Source organism: Schistocerca americana, chromosome 5 (genome assembly GCF_021461395.2).
Source record: "Schistocerca americana isolate TAMUIC-IGC-003095 chromosome 5, iqSchAmer2.1, whole genome shotgun sequence".
NCBI classification, from domain to species: domain Eukaryota; kingdom Metazoa; phylum Arthropoda; class Insecta; order Orthoptera; family Acrididae; genus Schistocerca; species Schistocerca americana.
The window spans coordinates 342,060,372-342,082,957 of NC_060123.1; the positions used below are offsets into that span (position 1 = coordinate 342,060,372).

Below are 22,586 nucleotides of genomic sequence, written 5' to 3' on the forward strand. Positions count from 1 at the left end.
TTGTTTGTGTATAGTAGTTTATTTAGGAACTTTAGTAGTCTTCAACCGGTGTTCTTGGTGTTTTCCGGTGAAATAACTTCAGAAGAAATTTTTGCGAACTGCTTTCAGTTTCGTTACTGTCATTAGACGTTTGATTTTCTTTCTGTGTTAGTATTTTGTTATATTCTCATTTTTTGTTGATTAATACTGTCAATAATAGTAGTTACTTCCCTTGTAGAGCAAGTTTGTGATAATTGTAGTCAGTTTTTAACATCTTCTTATTGTAGTAGCGGAACTTAGATAAAGTTGTTTTCTTGTTTCAATAATTGTAAAATTTTACCATGAGTGAGAAGTGTGGGCTTTGCCGTAGGTTCGTGAGTAGTGGATTGCGGTGTGAGACTTGTTCGAAGTATTTTCACTGGGGGGAATGCAGTGGGGAAGCCAGTGGGCATTCTGGTGAGATCCTCTCCTGGAACTGCAGGTTATGTAGCAAGAGTAAGTTGATAGAGGAGCAGGAGCGTAAGATCTGTGCCCTTCAGGTGCAGTTGAAAAACGCACAGGAGGAGCTAGATAGGATGAGGAGGGAGAAGGGGGTTGGGGAATGGGAGCTGGCTGTTGGCAAGAGATCTGCTAGGAGAAGGAGATTTTCAGATAGTTTTACTATTGGTGTTTGTAATAGATATGACCAACTGTCAGAGTCTAGTGGAGAGGAATCTCTAGTAGCTGTAGATGTAGGAAGTATGCAGCAGACCTCAGCAGTTACGGTGGCTAGGACAGTTGCAAAGTCTAAGAGAAAGAAGAAGGTTCTGCTGTTAGGTAGTTCTCATGGTAGAGGTGTAGGCCAGCAGTTGCAGGAAGTATTGGGGAGTGAGTACCAGGTCACCAGCATTGTGAAGCCTAATGCAGGATTGGCTCAGGTGACTTTTAACATAGGGGGGTTATGTAGGGATTTTACTAAAGAGGATCAGGTAGTGATTGTGGGTGGGGCTGGTAATAGTATTGATAGGGATGGGAAGTATGACATAGATGGTGACCTGGAAAAGATAGCCACTCAGACTGGCAACACGAATGTGCATTTCGTGGAACTGTTTCAGCGTCACGATCGGCCTCATCTTAATATAGCCGTCAGGCGTAATAACATGAGACTTGGGGGTGCGCTGATGACAGAAGTCATGAGTCACATTTCAGTGGTGTCGGTGGAGTCTATCAGTAGGACGGGTTTCACTAGACATGGCCTGCACCTCAACAGGTATGGGAAGGGGAGGTTGGCAAAACTTATAGGTGACAGCATAGGTGGGGGTGGTGGGATCACTCATGGGAAAATTCCGGTAGTTGTGGGTGTTAGAGCTGTACCTTTTTTAGATTGAAGTCAGCTGATAGGTATTCCTGCTTAAGGGAAGTCTCTCTAACAAAGAAACCACTTTCTACAAAGCTTGGGTATCCGATTAATGAGGGAATTAGTATATTTCATCAAAATATACAAGGTATTCGAGATAAAGTTAGTGAACTGCTTATAGATGTTGACTCTGAAATTATTGGTATATCTGAACACTTCTTAAATAAGGAGATAATTCAGAGGCTTCCTTTACCAGGATACAGGTTGGCTGGCAGCTTTTCTAGGAGCTCTTTGCGGTGTGGGGGAGTAGCCATGTATGTGAAAAACGGTATCCCATTTGAGTCAATTGATGTTTCAAAGTACTGCACTGAAAAGGTGTTTGAATGTTGTGCAGGTGTGGTTAAATTTAGTGGAGCTAAACTTCTTACTGTTGTTATTTATAGATCCCCAGACTCCGATTTCACAACATTTTTGCTAAAGCTAGAGGAGGTTCTTGGTTCACTTTATAGGAAATACAAAAAGTTAGTTATATGTGGTGACTTCAATATTAATTGTATAAGTGATTGTGCAAGGAAAAGGATGCTGGTAGACCTCCTTAATTCATATAATCTTATGCAAACCGTATTCTTTCCAACGAGAGTGCAAGGGAACAGTAGAACAACCATAGACAATATTTTTGTTCATTCGTCATTATTAGAAGGGCATTCTGTTAGCAAAAAAGTGAATGGCCTTTCAGATCATGATGCACAAATTTTAAGTCTAAAAGATTTTTGTGCTTCAACACATGTTAAATATAGTTACCAACTTTTTAGGAAAGCTGATCCAGTTGCTGTACAGACTTTTGTAAACCTTATCAAGGAACAAGATTGGCAAGATGTTTATAGTGCTGATACAGTAGACGATAAATATAATGCTTTCCTCAAGACTTTTCTCGTGCTCTTTGAAAGTTCCTTTCCGTTAGAACGTTTAAAACAGGGTACTAGCACAAACAGGCAGCCTGGGTGGCTGACTAAAGGGATAAGAATATCTTGTAGAACAAAGTGGCAATTATATCAAAACGTTAGAAACAGTCAAAATCTAAATGCAGCAGCCCATTACAAACAGTATTGTAAGGTGCTTAAAAAAGTTATTAGGAAGGCAAAAAGTATGTGGTATGCAGATAGAATAGCTAAGTCTCAGGATAAAATTAAAACCATATGGTCAGTCGTAAAGGAAGTGGGTGGTCTGCAGAGACAGGTCGAGGATATAGAATCAGTGCGTAGTGGGGATGTCCGTGTTGCTGATAAGTCGCATATATGTACAGTACTTAATAATCACTTTCTGAATATAGCAGGTGAACTAAATAGAAACCTAGTCCCAACAGGGAATCATATAGCGCTCTTAGAAAAAAGTGTTCCGAGACTGTTACCTGAAATGCTCCTCCATGATACTGACAAGAGGGAGATTGAGTTAATAATTAAATCACTAAAGACCAAGAACTCTCATGGATATGACGGGGTATCTAGCAGAATACTGAAGTATTGTTCCACGTATATTAGCTCAGTACTTAGCCATATCTGTAACTTTTCCTTTAGCAGTGGTCGGTTTCCTGACCGATTAAAGTACTCGGTAGTGAAGCCACTTTATAAAAAGGGAGACAGGGATAATGTTGACAATTATAGACCTATTTCTATTCCATCGGTGTTTGCTAAAGTTATCGAGAGGCTTGTATATACAAGGTTACTGCAGCATTTAAATTCACATAATTTGCTGTCAAATGTACAGTTTGGTTTTAGAAATGGCTTAACAACTGAAAATGCTATATTCTCTTTTCTCTGTGAGGTTTTGGACGGATTAAATAAAAGGTTGAGAACGTTAGGTGTTTTCTTTGATTTAACGAAGGCTTTTGACTGTGTTGACCACAAAATATTACTGCAGAAGTTGGAACATTATGGAGTAAGGGGAGTAGCTTACAATTGGTTCGCCTCCTACTTTAAGAACAGAAAGCAGAAGGTAATCCTCCGCAATATTGAGAGTGGTAATGATGTTCAGTCCCAATGGGGCACTGTTAAATGGGGCGTTCCCCAAGGGTCGGTGCTGGGGCCTCTGCTGTTCCTTATTTATGTAAATGATATGCCTTCTAGTATTACAGGTGATTCAAAAATATTTCTGTTTGCTGATGACACCACCTTGGTAGTGAAGGATCTTGTGTGTAATATTGAAACATTATCAAATAATGTAGTTCATGAAGTAAGTTCATGGCTTGTGGAAAATAATTTGATGCTAAATCACAGTAAGACTCAGTTTTTACAGTTTCTAACCCACAATTCAACAAGAACTGACATTTTAATCAGACAGAATGGGCATGTTATAAGCGAGACGGAACAGTTCAAGTTCCTAGGCGTACGGATAGATAGTAAGCTGTTGTGGAAAGCCCATGTTCAGGATCTTGTTCAGAAACTAAATGCCGCTTTATTTACCATTAGAACAGTATCTGAAATAAGTGACATTTCAACACGAAAAGTAGTATACTTCGCATATTTTCATACGCTTATGTCATATGGTATTATTTTTTGGGGTAATTCTTCTGATTCAAAAAGAGTATTTTTGGCTCAAAAACGGGCTGTTCGAGCTATGTATGGTGTAAGTTCGAAAACCTCTTGTCGACCCCTATTCAATAGTCTGGGAATTTTGACATTGCCCTCACAGTATGTATTTTCTTTAATGTCGTTTGTTGTTAGCAATATTAGCTTATTCCCAAGAGTTAGCAGCTTTCACTCAGTTAATACTAGGCAGAAATCAAATCTGCATGTGGAATGCACTTCCTTGACTCTTGTGCAGAAAGGAGTGCAGTATTCTGCTGCATCCATTTTCAATAAGCTACCACAAGAACTCAAAAATCTTAGCAGTAGCCCAAACACTTTTAAGTCTAAACTGAAGAGTTTCCTCATGGCTCACTCCTTCTATTCTGTCGAGGAGCTCCTGGAAGAGATAAAAAATTAAGCAAATTCCAGTGTTACATTCTTGATTTTCTTTATTTAAACTAACGACTTGTTTCATTTTATCTGTTTCTACAATCGTGTTATAATTTCATGTATTGACTCGTTCCATGACCATGGAGACTTCTCCTAAATGTGGTCCCACGGAACAATAAACAAATAAATAAAAATAAATAAATAAAAATAAACAAACTTTGTTCAGATGGTGAGTGAAAGTGTCCAGGAGGTAGAAAATAAGGATAAACTCTATCATGTGGAGGAATAATTTTGAAGATATCCTTAACCCAACTGGAGACCTAATGAGGAGGAAGAAGAGGAACTACAAACTGAAAATGACTTAAAATGGAAAGAAACAGAAGATGCAATGAGAAAGATAAGAGGAAAAAAGGCACCAATGTTTGCATGAACTGAGTGTAGGGATGTTGAAAGCAGCAGAAGAGGTGAGGATACAATGGCTCCATCAAGTCATGAAAATTGTGTAGACAGAGAGAGGGGGCTCAAAAGACTAGAAGAAGGAAATAACTATCTTAGCATTCAAGACAGGTAATAGAAAAGAGCATAATAATTATTGGGGAATCACATTAATGGTCTATTGTGCGCAGGTCTTTGAGAAAGTTTTGGAAACACAAATTCAGACACAAACATAGAAGGAAGGATGAGAGAAGAACAATATGGGTTTGGAGGAGGAAGGTCAACAGATCTATGTTTTGCTGTAAGACATCTGCAGGAAGACCAGTATGAATGTGGAATAGATCTACTGGTAGCCTTCCTAGATACTGAAAAAGCATATGATAGTATATTTAGAAGCAAGGTGTGGAAGCTCCTCAGGAACAGATGAGTAGAAAAGCATACTATATGGAGGATAAGAGAAATGTACAAATGTAGTGTGAGCTGTTTTAAAGTGAGAGCTGAGGAATCAATTTGCCTGAAACAGAAGAGAGAGTTGAAGCAGAGGGGTGCATTCTCACCATTACTCCTCATTGTAGTGACTGAGCAGAGTGGCAGAAGTAATTAGGGAAGAAAAGATGAAAGCAGTGATATTTGCAGACGATTTGATGACTTGGGAAAAGGAGGAGGAGGAAGTGCAGGAGCAGTTTGATGTGTGGCAACAAATAATACAGGGATATGGGATTAAATTTGGCATACGTAAGCGTGAAATCATGATCATAACCAGGATGAAGGAGAGAATCAGAGATGGAAAACAAGTGGCAGGAAATGACTGAGGAAAGTAGAGAATTTCAAGTATCTGAGAAGAGTTATAAAGGAGAATGGAGGAAATGACAGCGAAATAAATGAGTGTGAGAGGTAAACATTAGAATTTCAAAAGAGAGTCAGAAGTGATATGCAGCAAGAACATCCCTCAAAACAGCAAAAGGAATATATGTTGGATATATTATGTTTCAATCTGACATATGCCCCAAAGACCTGAAAAGGAGGAGAGATGGAAGCAAAATCAAAGCTAGTAAGATTAATTTTTTGAAAAAAATTGTATTAGAATAACAAAGGTGGACAGGTTAAGGGATGGGAGAACCAGGGAATAAGTGAAGGAGGAACCGTTACAAGCTAGGGTATGATGGAGGAATCAGGGCTTAGATGATATTGAAATGTTAAGCAACTGGAGGAAAGAGGATACCCAGAAAGACAAACAAGATGAAAGTAAAGGGGAAAAGATGAAAAGACAGGTGGCTGGATGGAGTGCAGAACTGCATGCAATAGAGAAGAGAAGACTGGATAAGGTGGAGATGGAAAGATTGTGGGAAGACAAAAGACAGTGGAGAGGCCCGCTGTTCCAAACAGATCCAGCCAGTGACCCTGCACAGTTGAGTGATATAAATGATACATCCACAACCTGTATTGATTGCTTATAGGAAGTCATTTTCAGGTTATGACAGTAGAAATTTCATTCTGCTATTAGACTTTCCTCATTATGCCATTGTTGAGTATAACTGTTCAGTGCCCTTTCATGGCACAGATATGCATTATAAGTAACAGTACCCTTGTATGGCTGTGTCACACTTAATAGCAAAGGAAGCAACTGCAGTGATCACTGACATACCGTATTTACTTGAATCTAAGCCGCACTTTTTTTCCGGTTTTTGTAATCCAAAAAACAGCCTGCGGCTTAGAATCGAGTGCAAAGTAAGCGGAAGTTCTGAAAAATGCTGGTAGGTGCCGCCACAACTAACTTCTGTCGTCCAATATATGTAGCGCTACACAGGCATGCTTTGCAGGCACAAAGATAAATACTGGCGCCAAAACCTTTGCGTCAGTAAATAAATTAAAAAAAAAAAAGGTGGAATATGAGCTTTTTTCTGTGCCTCAATTTTCGACCACTGCATTTTCATACATTATCCAACAAAGTAAATACAAATTCCGTATTGTTAATCTTCCAATGTAGCAGCATTTCAATGTACTACAAAAATCCGACTGGAAAGATTGTTTGGGATGTTTGTCAATATGGCCAACTCTACGTTCTGAATTTTTTCCTACCTATGAGAAGAGATGGTTTCTAATATGAACTTTTATGAATTGTGAATCACATGCAGTATTCTCTTCACTATAAGTATAATATGAATATAAACATTTTGCCATGTATTCTTTCGTGTTTGCTGCTATCTCATTTAAATCCTGTCTGCCTAATAAACTACTAAACTAGAGTGAGACGACAGCAAACACGGAAGAATATACATATCATGTCATGTTTATATTCATATTATTCTTATGCCTAATAGTGATACAATCAGAAATGAAGCACGGCAATTGACTAGATTTTTAAATCTAGGATGACTCTTATTTCTGTGCAGAATGTAACGTACTAAAGAGGCGTCTGCAAAGATTTTAAAACTGAGAAAAATTTTTGCTAAACTCTCGTTCAGAACATCATCTATCATACGCAGTCTATTATTTGGTTCTTGTTGATCATTATCAAAGAAAGCAGTAGTGTAAGTAACAACAAATAGCAGTCTCTTGCCATTGTTTCGCTAATGAGACGATTCCTCTCTTTTTTTTTTTTTTTTAATTGTAAGCGGCGGTAGTGTGTACAAAAACAAGCCATGCCGCGAGCAGCGACTGGCTGTAAACACTCATTATCAGAATGCGACAAACAATGCATTTTCAGTTTATAGTGACGTAAACACCTATAACGAAGAGAATGGCACTTATCAGATCAAAGAAAAATAAGCAATCAATTCAAACGAGACGAAGCACGTGAAAAAGGAAGGGTACCCATATAAATACGGACGGAGCGCCTGATGCATAGCAATGGCTACCTGGTAAAGCTTAACTGCTAAGCTTACGACTCAAACCAAACTACTGTAGCTGTATAGTCATTCATTCGGCCTAAATTGTGTCTCATATTACAATGGACCAACTTTGTTTTGATTTGGAGGTGCGGCCTACAACTTTTCTCTCCCCTTGAATTTCGAGTCTCAAATTTCAGGTGCGGCTTAGATTCGGGAATTTTTTTTTTTTTCCTTGATTTCGTGTCTCATTTTTCAGGTGCAGCTTAGATTTGAGTGTGGCTTAGATTCGAGTAAATACAGTAAGTAACATTATGCATTGAATATTTATGTTTGGCACTAGAGTAATACTGAAATTGCTATAGTAGAAAAGAAACTACTACTGGCATGATTGGAAAAAAAGTCTTCAAAATAGATATTAGTGACAATAGTATAGATAGAAACAACTGACATTGCTGAAACTGAACAAGGCTTCAGGGTCCAGTGGAATCCTTATCATATTCTATATAGAATTTGTGGCTGAGATGACCCCTCTTTTCTAATCATAATACACCATAGATTTTCCGAACAAAAAAACTATGCCCAGTAGCTGAAAGAATGCACAGATCAATCAGTTTACATTGAACTGTGTTGAGACTATTGCTGTTTATGTTGTATATTAATGACCTATCAAACAATACCAATAGTAAACTTAGGCATTTGAAAAATAATGAAATTAAGGTTTATAATTTATATAAAAAACAGCTACCAGCCACATGTATGGTTTAAAAAGGTTTATTATCTTCAGACCATGACCGTCTGTAATGAAGTACCACCACAAAAAGCTGCACAAATACTCAGTTAGATCTTAGTAAGAACTCAAAGTGGTCAAAACAGTGGCAATTTGCTGTAGGTATTCAGATATGTAAAACTGATCACTTCACAAAATACAAAATCAATGAGTCACAACTGAAAGCAGTCAACTCATGGTTGTAATAATTTGTGGAAATATACAATGGGACAATCACAGAGGCTCAGTCATAGCTAAAGCTACTGGCAGACTTCGGTTCATTGGTAGGAAACTTTAATGTCCTTAAAGCTGGTTGAATAATTAATTTCACCATTCTTCACATGAATCCTGTTATTCATATCTGAGTAACTCAACTGCTCTTTGAGATGGTTTCCAGTATCAATATTTGAAACAGGAACTCTTTCTCCAAAACATTTAGTTGTCAGTGTGTACTCCTAAACATGTATGTTGTCTTTGTTATTCCCTCACATTCTTATTATTCTTTCATGACTATTTGTTTTAAATTTTATTCCCATACAATGAAGTGCAAAGGACTATCTATATGTTACATTGATATTTAAGTAGCTACAGTAAGGCACTGTTTATCAGAACGCAATTAATGTTAGATGGTTTGAAAACAGTTACCATGAAAATACTTCAAATGTCTATAGTTGTGGAGTCAGTTAATTTATTTTTTGGATAGAATTGCAAGGGAAATGCTGAAATCTTTTATTTGAAGACTGATGTAGCCAAGTAGCATAAATAATAACGCGCTAGTAGGAAATAAACAACAGCTATTTAGTGTAACTTAGGAGGCAGCAGCTTTCTTTCAAATGTATTTGATTAAATTTAGCTGGCACAAGTATGAATGGAACTAATCAGTATAGTTACAGTTTGTTATTTATGCAGTATACAGATTAAATGTCTATGGTTTGCTTTTCTTTGTTTAACGTATGCCTTAATTAGTTATGAATATCTAAATCTTCTTCTTCTTGATAGGATCTTCTGAATGCAGTGAACAAATAAATGAATGAATCCAAAGAAAATTCTTAGGAGTGAGTGGTTAGTATAATATATATTGTAAAATTATGCCTTTGCAATGTACTATAAACATTATTTCTGTGTATAATAGCATAATGAAATAATATATAGGCCTACTTACAACCCTTGGGTGGACCATATTTTGGAATGGTATCTCTCACTCCAACAGATGTGATGGAATCCTTGTGCATATCACCATTCCAAGACACCATTTTGTGATCCTCTGGATCAAATTTGTCAGCTGGAAATGACGGAGGCACTGAGATGAGGATGTCATTAAGTGTCGACCTACGTACGTCATCTTCCTGCACAAGTTTGCTTTCCCTGTTGGAAAAAAAGGATGAGTTATTTTATTTTAATGAGTATTTGATATGTGTAAAACACTCTTTTGATTAAAATTTTTGCCAGTTAAAGTAACACCAGTTAGGTGAGTTGGACAACCTCTATTTACAGTTCATAACACTATATATTACTGAGTTACATTTAATATTTTCCAGCATGACAAATGGCATCACTTTTAAATGGTCAAAATTGATCAAACGATTATGGGATGGGTGTATCATTGCATTCCATAAATACAAAATCATAAACATGGAACAAACAAAGGTAAAACGTCATAGGTTTCCACTGGCTTCCAATATGCCTGCTCTTTCTTGGTAACAGACAAGTCAGGCCTGTAAGTGATCTAAATGTAGAGCAGAAATACATAGAAAAGTACTGTATGAAGTTTTACATGATTAAATGAGATGGGTTGGTGAAGTGCTAAGAAGCCAGAATTGATGTCTTTGGGAGCAGCACATACCTAAGCAAGTGAGAGTTGAGCAAACAAGACTCTTTTCTCACTTTCTTATTTCAAAACCTTGTTGTGATATTTACTTTGTGAGCATAAACAATATAGCATATTGGCTATATTACCACTCTTTCAATAGTGAAGAGAGTGGAGAAAATTTAAAGAAAACAACAGTGTTTATAGTTTTTTCCATCATTCCAAGAGCTTCAGTTTTTTTGATGGATTGTTCCTGCAAATTTACTTCTATTGTGATATGTTTTGCACAATTCAGATCTTTTGCTTTATCGAGCAATACTGCTGTGGTCAATTAAAATTATTTCTAGTATGATTTTTTGCATTTAGGACTATTCTTTGTTTTTAGACTCATTTTTCTTCTGAGGTTTATAAATATGACAACATATTGGCCTCAGAACATAATGAAGCTTTCTGATTGCAAGTAAAAGTATTTACCTGTTATTTTCCTTGAAGATATCAATTTTCCATATCAAAACCAGAAATATGGAAAATACTACTACAGTACCTGCAGACACTGCAATCCACATAATAAAATTTGAACCATCTGGAGGTTTGTACACCTGCAACAGATAAATTCATTAAATGAAGTAACTTCATCATAATAATAATTATAAAAAATACTGCATGTTTCAGCAATAATGTTACCTTCATTTCCTTTGAAAACGAAGATAAATAGTTTGTAGCATGTTTATTCCACATGTCATTAATATGCCTTGAAGTTAACTCATATATGGATGTATTTGTATTGTTTACTGGCACAGTCATCCTTATTCGAAGACACGTATTGCTATCTGGCCACGTCAGTTGACAAGGATTGACTGAATTTAGGATAACATTTACATAGCTAGAAAATAAAAATAAATAATTGTATTGAAGTTGATTGATCATTAATTAAGTGAAAATGTTGAGCTCTACAGAAGAGCATCACAAGTCTATAGTTTCTGTAATTCAGAGATATGCATTAAATAAGCTAGACCGTAACTTTCAGAGTTCAGTACATAGCCAAAAGTCTCCAGACACTTTGTTGAGCACGCACTGCATAGTATTAGCTTATAAATCTGGGGTATCTGAGTGACTGCACTATGTCTCAGTGTCATAGATATGTTTTGTATGAGAATGACTCAACAGACAGAAGTGTGTGGGTTTGATTGGGAATAGTTCAAGGATTCATGAATTCAGGCATTTTGTTTTGAGGGATTATGTAGGAGTACAAGTGCACAGGTCCACTGACAGTAACATTTTTAAGAAGTAATAGTGTCAAGCAAATAATAAGCCCAGCCATTGCTCTAACAGGCCTAATAAAATGATGGATATTACTGCTTAGCTTTAAAATACATTGTATGAGGAGTAGTCCTAAAGTTTTAATTATCACCTCAAAAAAGGTACATTTGTGCAATCCTAGCAACACAGTATCATAACGTGCCACACAGGGTAGGCAGACGAGTTAAAAAAAATGGCACAGGCCACTGTTGTTGTTGTGGTCTTCAGTCCAGAGACTGGTTTGATGCAGCTCTCCATACTACTCTATCCTGTGCAAGCTTCTTCATCTCCCAGTACCTACTGCAACTTACATCCTTCTGAATCTGTTTAGTGTATTCATCTCGTGGTCTCCCTCTACGATTTTTACCCTCCACGCTGCTCTCCAATACTACATTGGTGATCCGTTGATGCCTCAGAATATGTCCTACCAATCGATCCCTTCTTCTAGTCAAGTTCTGCCACAAATTTCTCTTTTCCCCAGTTCTATTCAGTACCTCCTCATTAGTTATGTGATCTACCCATCTAATCTTCAGCATCCTTCTGTAGCACCACATTTTGAAACCTTCTATTCTCTTTTTGTCTAAACTATTTTTCATTCATGTTTCACTTCCATACATGGCTACACTCCATACAAATACTTTCAGAAAAGACTTCCTGACACTTAAATCTATACTCGATGTTAACAAATTTCTCTTCTTCAGAAACGCTTTCCTTGCCATTGCCAGTCTACATTTTATGTCCTCTCTACTTCGACCATCATTAGTTATTTTGCTCCACAAATAGCAAAACTCATTTACTATTTTAAGCGTCTGATTTCCTAATCTAATACCCTAAGCATCACCCAATTTAATTCGACTACATTCCATTATCCTCATTTTGCTTTTGTTGATGTTCATCTTATATCCTCCTAACAAGACACTGTCCATTCCGTTTAGCTGCTCTTCCAGGTCCTTTGCTGTCTCTGACAGAATTAAAATGTCATCAGCAAACCTCAAAGTTTTTATTTCTTCTCCATGGATTTTAATTCCTACTCCGAATTTTTCTTTTGTTTCCTTTACTGCTTGCTCAATATACAGATTGAATAACATTGGGGATAGGCTACAACCCTGTCTCACTCCCTTCCCAACCACTGCTTCCCTTTCATGCCCCTCGACTCTTATAATTGCCATCTGGTTTCTGTACAAATTGTAAATGGCCTTTCACTCCATGTATTTTACCCCTGCCACCTTCAGAATTTGAAAGAGAGTATTCCAGTCAACGTTGTCAAAAGCCTTCTCTAAGTCTACAAATGCTAGAAATGGTGGTTTGCCTTTCCTTAATCTAAATTCTAAGATAAGTCATAGGGTCAGTATTGCCTCACCTGTTCCAACATTTATACGGAATCCAAACTGATCTTCCTCGAGGTCGGCTTCTGCCAGTTTTTCCATTCGCCTGTAAAGAATTCGTGTTAGTATTTTGCAGCCGTGACTTATTAAACTGATAGTTCAGTAATTTTCACATCTGTCAACACCAGCTTTCTTTGGGATTGGTATTATTATATTCTTCTTGAAGTCTGAGGGTATTTCACCTGTCTCATACATCTTGCTCACCAGATGGTAGAGTTTTGTCAGGGTTGGCTCTCTCAAGGCTACCAGTAGTTCTAATGGAATGTTGTCTACTCCTAGTGCCTTGTTTCGACTCAGGTCTTTCAGTGCTCTGTCAAACTCTTCACACAGTATCTCCCATTTCGTCTTCATCTACATTCTCTTCCATTTCCATAATATTGTCCTCAAGTACATCACCCTTGTATAGAGCCTCTATATACTCCTTCCAACTTTGTGCTTTCCCTTCTTTGCTTAGAACTGGGTTTCCATCTGAACTCTTGATATTCACACAAGTGGTTCTCTTTTCTCTAAATGTATCTTTAATTTTCCTCTAGGCAGTATCTATCTTACCCCTAGTGAGATATGTCTCTACAACTTTACATTTGTCCTGTAGCCATCCCTGCTTAGCCATTTTGCACTTCCTGTTGATCTCATTTTTGAGATGTTTGTATTCCTTTTTGCCTGCTTCATTTACTGCATTTTTGTATTTTCTCCTTTCACAAATTAAATTCAGTATCTCTTCTGTTACCCAAGGATTTGTATTAGCCCTTGATCCTTTGCTGCCATCACTATTTTGTCTCTCAAAGCTTCTCATTCTCCTTCTACTGTATTTCTTTCCCCCATTCTTGGCAATTGTTCCCTAATGCTCTCCCTGAAACTTTCTACAACCTCTGGTTCTGTCAGTTTATCCAGGTCCCATCTCCTTAAATTCACATCTTTTTGCGGTTTCTTTAATTTTAATCTACAGTTCATAACCAATAGATTGAGCTCAGAGTCCACATCTGCTCCTGGAAATGTCTTACAGTTTAAAACCTGGTTCCTAAATCTCTGTCTTACCATTATGTAATCTATCTGAAACCTGTCAGTATCTGCAGGCTTCTTCCATGTATACAACCTTCTATCATGATTCTTCAACCAAGTGTTAGCTATGATTAAGTTATGCTCTGTGCAAAGTTCTACCAGGCGGCTTCCTCTTTCATTCCTTACCCCCATTCCATATTCATCTACTACGTTTCCTTCTCTTCCTTTTCCTATTATGGAATTTCAGTCACCCATGACTATTAAATTTTTGTCTCCCTTCACTATCTGAATAATTTCTTTTATTTCATCATACATTTCATCACTCTCTTTGTCATCTGCGGAGCTAGTCGGCATATAAACTTGTACTACTGTGGTAGACGTGGGCTTCGTACCTATCTTTGGCACAATAGTGCATTCACTATGCTGTTTGTAGTAGCTTACCTGCATTCCTATTTTTTTTATTCATTATTAAACCTACTCCTGCATTACCCCTATTTGATTTTGTATTTATAACCCTGTATTCACCTGACCAGAAGTCTTGTTCCTCCTGCCACTGAACTTCACTAATTCCCACTAATTCCCACTAAATTACAGCTGTAGTTTCTCCTTGCTTTCAGCCGTTCGCAGTACCAGTACAGCAAGGCCGGTTTGGTTGGTGTTTTTTAGAAGGCCATATCAGTCAATCATCCAGACTGTTGCCCCTGCAACTACTGAAAAGGCTGCTACCCCTCCATTGTGGTTGCACCTACGGTACGGCTATCTGTATCATTGAGGCATGCAAGCCTCCCAACCAACAGCAAGGTCCATGGTTCATTGTGGGAGGGGGGGCGGGGGGGGGGGGGGGGCAGCCCACTGATGAAGTGGGATTTCATTGGGTAGTTTAGGTTTTACATTGGAAGGGGAACAATGCTGAACCAATCTATGCAGAGTTTAAGGGAGTGTACAGAAACAATGCTCCACCATAAGTGATTAGCAGGCTTCCAGTTGGATGAGTGATAGGTGTATCACTGTGACCATAAAACTAAGGAACAAGGACTGGAAACATGTAGAGTCACCACTGCCGACAAAGGCGAAGACCCAGGCATCATTGGGGAAAGCGATTAACATTTTTTTGTCTGGTGTGGCATAGTACTAAAAGATTATGCTTGTAAGGGACAAACTGTCACAGGAACATACTACCAAATTATCTTCAGAAAATTACAAGAGACTATGAACAAAAAGTATCATGGGTTGGGGTGTTTTGCCTTGACAATGTCCCAGCTCATTCTGCAGAAGATGCCATCACTCTTGCTATCTCATAAGCTAAAGTCACACTAAGTGATGAAGTTAAACAATTTTTGTTGCATAAGAAATAGAACTGACTGGTTCAAATGGAAGACGCCACACTGGGGTGGAATTGTCTTTCCAGGAAGCTTCTACCCCTGGCTGTCACTATGGAGTGGTTCAGGGCATAAATTTTTCACAGCAGTGGTTGCTCACACCCCTGTCACACTGCCCTTTTATCACCAGCCATGCATCAACCACATGCTTTACTGCCTGTGTTTGTTAGTATCTGAAAACTTTGTTGTACTTGTCATTTGAACAATATTAGAAGTGATTAAGCAATTAACATGAACTTGCAACATAAACTTGCTAATGTTAAGTTTATGTCAATAAATCACTCACTCTATTTAACAACAAAAACTTACCTTAATGTTACTATAAGTCTTTCTTCTGCACCAGCACTATTATATAACTTAATTTTTTTTTCTTTTGTAAATTAGTTTTAATTTTTGACAACATTAAGTCAAAATATGCTACAGACATACGGTAATGATCAAAGAATTTTTACAAATAATCCCTAACTTTCTTGTGTACTAAGATAGACTTTCCTTCATTTGAATGATTCACAATGATTGGATAAATCACTTTTTGCAGGATGAACAACTTATTATGCTTTTGCAGCTAGATGTTTGAGATTAGAATGATATGTCACCTTGCAAGATATATGTCTTAGACTGGTTGCAACACAACAGCAAAAGCCACAAATTTTCTTCACAAGTATGACACTCAATTTTTATTTTGGAGCAACATCATCCAACACAATGTCGCTATTATAATTATTTCAAATCTGGCATTTTTTGTCGTCTCTTTCAACAATGATTATTATCGAAAGGAGAAAACCATCCACTATGGCTTAAGATTAGCTGTGGGTCTCACAATCCGCTCCCCTCCCTCTCTCCCCTCCCCTCCCCCTCTCCCATCCCCCTCTCCCCTTCCCCATAATCTCTTGACTTCTTCCTCTTCCCTTGAAAAAATAAACCATTCTGTGACAGTGAGGTGAGTTTGTAGGTGAAGCATTTTTTGAACAGTCATAATGCAGACCTCTACAACCAAGGTCTCCATCAAGTCATCTATCATTGGAAAAAATATGTTGTACTGAATGATGAATATGCAGAGAAGAACTTTCAGAATCTGAGCTTGATTTTTTATGACTACTCCTTGTATGAATCATTCATCAAACTCACTGTCAACAGTTGTGGAGAAATTCAATTTAGCTTAGTTACAAAGGCCAGTGGCACTATTATTCCCTGAGAGGTGATGAGGCTTGGTTTTCAAAGAAACGCTGCTGTCCAGAAGGTACTGATAAATTAGAATGAATGTGCAGTGTCATTTATTTAGTGCAGTGATGCAAGTGGTGTGGTGATGATAATGGGGGAGTGGGGGGATGCTGTTTGCTCTGCTTTGGATTCAAATTATTGCTTGTGGTCAATAACAAAATGAATCAAGGTGTTTCTGAAATACATTACAAACAGGTGATGTCCAACTATTTGCAGTTCTGGACTTCAACATTTCCTGTATCAGCATTATAATATCTTGTCTAAAAAGCAAGCAACACTGAATCACATTTCACTGAAAATCATTCATCCAACCTACTTCTGTCTGTGGTGTTTTTAGTAAGCGATACCACTAACCTGCTGTCAATATGTAGAATGACTAAAGCTGAGTCATGGCCGAGAAAATGGTTTACCGTCCAGTGACAGACTAAGCTGCTTAACGCAATTCCCCTGGACTTCTTCACAGCCTGTTTTATAGAGATCTCCTGCTACCTCCCCTTCCCTTACTAAGGACTGGTTCTCTAAAATGTGTTGCTGGGATCCCTCTTGTGCTTGCTGTTGTACCCCCCACTTACCTGTCCATGTTATCACTTCGTTTCAAATTCTCCATCAGTTCTCCTTTCCTTATCAGCTTCTTGCTTCTCTAAAATGCACTCTAGTCACAAGAGTGAACTGAAAAGTAATACTTCTGAGTTTTTTGTGTGGAAATGCTTATAGATTTTTAAATAAAACAAATGTTAATACATTCTACATTTTTATTCTTCGTGTCTACATATTTATTTCTCAGCATAGTTATCCTGGGGCGACCCCATTTCTCTCGATGAGAGACCACGTTGTTGATATTGTCACTGTATAGTGTTTGACTTTGTTGATGGAGTCACCATCTCATTTCTGTTTGCACCACTACATGACTATCAAAGTGAGGCCCTCAAAGGTGTTCTTTAAGTTTAGGAAACAGAGAAAATCAGATGGGGGACAAATCAGAGCTGTACGGAGGATGAATGACGACAGTGAACCCAAGGCATCATATTGTTCAGATATCCACCGCTCATGTGTGAACTGGCATTGTTATGCTGGAGATGAGTGTGCTCCATGTGTGGATGAACTCCTGGAATTTGAAACTCTATTGCAGCACGCTGTTTCTCATGCACTGGCATAGTTAGATTACACACTGCCATGTTACATGCTACAATTCAGAGCCCTGTAGTGGCAGAGGGTTGCAAATATGTAGACATGAAGAATAAAGATGTAGAATGGTAATAAAAATGTTTTATTTATCTTTCACATAAAAAATTCAGAGACTCTACTTATCAGCACGCACTCATACATCATTTTATTTTTGTTTCAGGGCTAGGATCCCTGCACCTCCCTGCAAAAGATCTTGTTCTATTGCTCCTATTGTAAAAACACAATCGTATTACAGTTAAAAGAATATATTTGTAGATTGTGCTCAGAACACCTGTTCTTGAAATTTTATAACAGATTTTCAGGAGATGCTGAATTCCTTTTTTTGGTCCTTTCAGCACAATGTATCATAGTTGTTTTGCACATCTAAATACTCATTTGAGCATCCTTTTTTTAATAAAGTGATGTGATCCTTGAAAAGATTAAATAAGTTGCAGGCACTGGGTAACAGAGAAAAAAATGAAACATCAGTGAGTGCGGTTTAGCCAAATTATTCAAGGAGGAAAAAGGAGATAGGTAAAGGGTGGACAGAAGGATGAATAAATAGGTAGATACAGGCAGAAAATAAGAAAACAAATAACTGAATTTAAAAAGAAATAGTTGGATGAGGCTAGTGTTTTGCAGGTGAAGAAGTATGTATGTTGTACAGATACTAATATACTACAGGTTAAACTGTGCATTATTTACCTAGGGTCAGCTGTTAAACGAATCCCTGTTTCATTACAATACATGGATGCCATTTCAGAGACTGCTGTTCTGAATTCAATGCTCCTGTTGTAAAACTGTAACAATAAATTTGTTAAGAAATGTTACAATTTCACTTGACAGTTAGAAGATTATAGTGACTGTGGTTTAGATTAACTTTTACCTCCTCAATTACACTCATGCCACCAGCCAATGAAATGTAAACAACAGCTGACTCATCAACATTAGCTGGTGGGGTTGGCAAAGCTGGCTGTGTAGTTACATCTGAAGGAGTAGTTGCATTGCCTGAAAAAATCATTAGATAGGATTACATCAGTATACAGTGGGAGAAACAAAGTGACACAAAGTTGTTATACTCAGAAAATACAAACAAGTCACCCACATCTCTGTTAGAGGTTATCAAATTGTATCAACTGGTGCTACTTAACCTGAAGCGTAATTGCTTTTTAGTTTATGGGAAAAGAGGGGAGTTTTTTACAAGAAGTAAGCTATTTGATAGTACTGGTTGTGACTTTTTGCCATCATTCTGTTCATATCTGTGGCATTATAATATACCAGCATGTATTACATCCACTGAAATCAATTGTACACAATTACACTGGTAGCATGTCATCCACAAGTCAGAGGAAGGCCAAAAGAACTGTGTCCATTAATGCCTGTTTGAGAGAGCAACTAGAGGTTATTACATTGTCCTCAACAGTTGTTAAACAGTATGGTACTACATCTGACATACATGAGCCACTTCTGTGACTCTGTCAGATGTCTAGAAGGAATAGTCACAATAAGTATTTTGTCACCCTGTTTTCTTGTAAGGAGCATTAACGACTGTCTTGTATAATGATTATCAAAAGAGATTTGGCTTTGAACAATATAGTATTAAATTAGAGTTGTTAATGAAAATATTTACTGTTTCATTGTCTGTAAGAAACAGTGTAATATTGTGGTATGAATTTTTCAGGCAGTTATGTTGAATGTAGAAATTTATTTTGCCTCAATCTGTCTGCATAATACTGGATATTGTTAGTTGGAGGATTCTGATATTTCTTTTTACTTGTACTTAATGTTATTATTTTTAGTGTTTGCATAAAATTGTTAAATTTTAACAGATTGTAAATTTTAACAATTTTATGCAAAACGCAAATGTTATTATACTCAACATACATCCTATGCCAGCCAGTTGCCAAAAAAACAACAAAACAAAAAATTGTTGCTCATGAAAAACATATGCTGTTTTGCCTAGCTACTTTCATATTACAGTTTCCAATAAAAATTGTACACAGTCTCTTCCCTTCCTCAAATTTTATTATTTGTGTGTCAGGAAATAGTGACAGAAAACTCTAGTGATATTAACATTTTATTTTCTGGCTGTAATCCACAGAACAGATTATGTACTCATAATTTTGTGTAGACAGGACAGATATTTATATTAATATTTGTAATCCACTTACCATAACGGGCGTAATGTACTTCAAAACCTTGATGATTAGTGCTATTAGCTTTTGAAAATGTTTTAAACACTATGAAAGCCGTTCCTCTGTCTAGAATGCGGAAGTGTCTTTTAGTTTTTAGATACCAGGTAAATACAGGATTAGAAGTTTCAGCAATTTCATCTTCACCTGTTATTACACAAAAAGTAAAGATTTTTGTAAATAATACTTCCTTTAATACGTCATGAAACATTATAATCTATTTTCTGCATAGTTAGGTAATTGTTACCAAATAAAAAGACTTATTTATATTGAAATATTGTTTTGTTATGATCTCTTTATTTCATATACGTAAGAAACTTCTATTTTTATGTGAACAATCTTGATTTGGAAGATGTGTTTTCCCTACAAGTCACTTACTGGGACTGATTATTAAGTAGTCTCCAGTACTTCCATCCAAGCTGAGAGCTGTTATTGTAATATCAATGCTATACCCTTCGCCGACATCTATATCCCAAGTAATACATGTGTCATCTTTTGGGTATGGATCTGGAGATTTGATTATTCCTTCAGTGTCTGCTATGTAGTTTCGTATGCAGCTACTTAGCAGTCTCTGTTCCCTGTTATTTACTTCATTTCCAGAACTTGCCATAAATGTTCCAGAGCTTGTTGTTGGATTTGGTATTTGTGTAGTTCTTCCATGTGTTGTTGTTGTTCTTTTTGTTGTTGTCTGCTGTCCACTTGATCCACCATATCTGACATTAAAGTTACGCTGCTCGTTTCTTGGTGGAACATCAAGAATGGTTTCTTTTGCTGTATTTGTCACAAATTTAACTCCTGCAACAAGAGAAAATATATAGCACTATGCAAGAAAATCAGGCTAAATTAAATTATATATTGTACAACACATCGCATAACTAGGTGAATATAAAAAATAAATGAAATAACTGGTGAGAGTTCTCATTTGGTAACTTGATATTCTTCACTTGAACTCAAATCACCAACATTTCCTCAGTGTAATCCTTGTTTAGTGTTTATTTTACCCCTTTTTATCTTTCAGCTCCCTACTGCTAGTCTTCTAAATTCCTCAGAAATGTTTTTCACCACTGTCATGACCTACATAATGTGCCTTTTCTTTTCTTTTTCATAAACCTCAAACTCAACAGTCACTACATACAGGCAAATGCAGTTTTTGTACACTGCTCAGTCCGTAAACAAACCTCAAAGTTTCATTTCAAGCTTGGACCATCTAATATCCCACCACTTCAGCAATACAGAGTCAGACAGAGTGGTGGCAATATTATTTGCATGGCAGATAGTTCTGCCTACAGTTGCTGAATTCTCAGGATCACAACAAACACTTCACATGGAGGTGGCCATTAGCCATCTATAATAAATAAATACCCTATCTGGCAGATTGACTGGCAATTAGTATCTCATCTTGGAAGCCTTTGTTATGCTGTTTAATGAATACAATTGATACTTCACTTTTTTGGACCTTGCGATGTAATCAAGTTCAACATGTTATCTGTACCTATTGATGCCACTGGGTAATCCAGGGCACCCATACCCAGTGGCAACGGGGGCCTGCAGCCCCTGCCCCCTCACCATAACTCTAAGGGAAAGGACAAAATATAGTGCACTCAGGTGTTTTTCTTTCAAGAAAATGACTGAAAAGTTGGTATTATGCAGGTATTTAACAGGGTCAGAACTGGACCTTTTTAATGGTTACTCACAAGTTGCCATTCGTTCTCCAAAATATTAAAAATATTCCATGCCGCCTGGCCGTACTGCCCCCCCCCCCCCCCCCCCCCCCCCCCGCCCCAACTAAAAAAAATGTTGTATGGGATCGGGTTCTCCAATCCTGTCACCTGTCACTAGGCAATTACGGACTTACAATAAACAGAAGATTTCTCTCTTGGGATGCTGAGGTATCTTACAAATCTGTCGTTCACACTGTTCCCATATTTGTGGTCGACCATAGTAACACGGAGACTCTTTTTGGTTTCGATGTCTTTCGCATTTTTGGGATCTCTGTAGATGACTCTGTCAATATCGTCTCTGATGCTATTCCTTATGCTCAATTGGATTCCTAGTCAATGACATTTTTATCCCTTTTTTCTCCTGGATAAGGCTGTGCAAACGACTTTGAAGCTCATATCATGCTCAAACCCACTGCTCGGCCTAAGTTTTTTCGGGCTCGGCCCTTCGTGATCAGGTCAAACGGGAGCTGGATCGTCTCACCGCTTCAGGGGTCTTGCTTCCTGTCACTTCCAGTGAGTGGTCCTCTCCTGTCGTCGTCATTGCTAAGCCAAATAGTGATATTCGTCTCTGTGGCAACTTCAAAGCCACTGTAAATGCTCAGTGACTTATCGACACTTACCCTATGCCTCGATCTGAAGAATTGTTCACTAAACTTGCTGGAGGCCTGTATTTTTCTAAACTTGACCTGTCAGAAGCTTATCATCAACTTCTTCTCAATGCTGCTTCCCAGCAGTTTCTGGTCCTTAACACGCCTTTTGGCCTCTATCAATACCAACGATTGCCATTCGGGGTTGCCAGCGCCCCTGCTCTCTTTGAGTGATTCTTGGAACAATTATTGCTCACTGTCCCTGGGTGTATAAATTACCAGGATGACATTGTTGTCACTGGCTCCACCACTGACGAACATCTTCAAACTCTCCGCACACAATTTCATGTCTTACAGGCTGCCGGTCTTAAGCGTAATCTTCATAAATCAACATTTTTTCAGGCATCTATCACGTACTTGGGGTTTCAACTCTCTCGGGATGGTATTCGTTCACTTCAGCAAATTGTCGCTGCAATCGATGCCTTTCCTCACCCTACATCTGTTAAGGAACTGCAGGCCTTTTTGGGGAGA

General features: G+C 37.7%; 1 protein-coding gene across 1 annotated transcript in view; it reads right to left on the bottom strand.

Moving 5' to 3' along the window:
- Positions 1 to 22,586, bottom strand: part of LOC124616677 — a 169,005-nt gene that overhangs the window by 64,605 nt on the left and 81,814 nt on the right. Inside the window, exons 3-9 of the mRNA XM_047145006.1 lie at positions 20,126 to 20,542; positions 19,727 to 19,894; positions 18,442 to 18,563; positions 18,261 to 18,355; positions 10,793 to 10,991; positions 10,583 to 10,707; positions 9,464 to 9,666 (exon numbers count right to left, since the gene is read on the bottom strand). Coding sequence (XP_047000962.1) covers positions 9,464 to 9,666; positions 10,583 to 10,707; positions 10,793 to 10,991; positions 18,261 to 18,355; positions 18,442 to 18,563; positions 19,727 to 19,894; positions 20,126 to 20,542 — 1,329 coding nt within the window. The remainder of the gene's footprint in view (positions 1 to 9,463; positions 9,667 to 10,582; positions 10,708 to 10,792; positions 10,992 to 18,260; positions 18,356 to 18,441; positions 18,564 to 19,726; positions 19,895 to 20,125; positions 20,543 to 22,586) is intronic.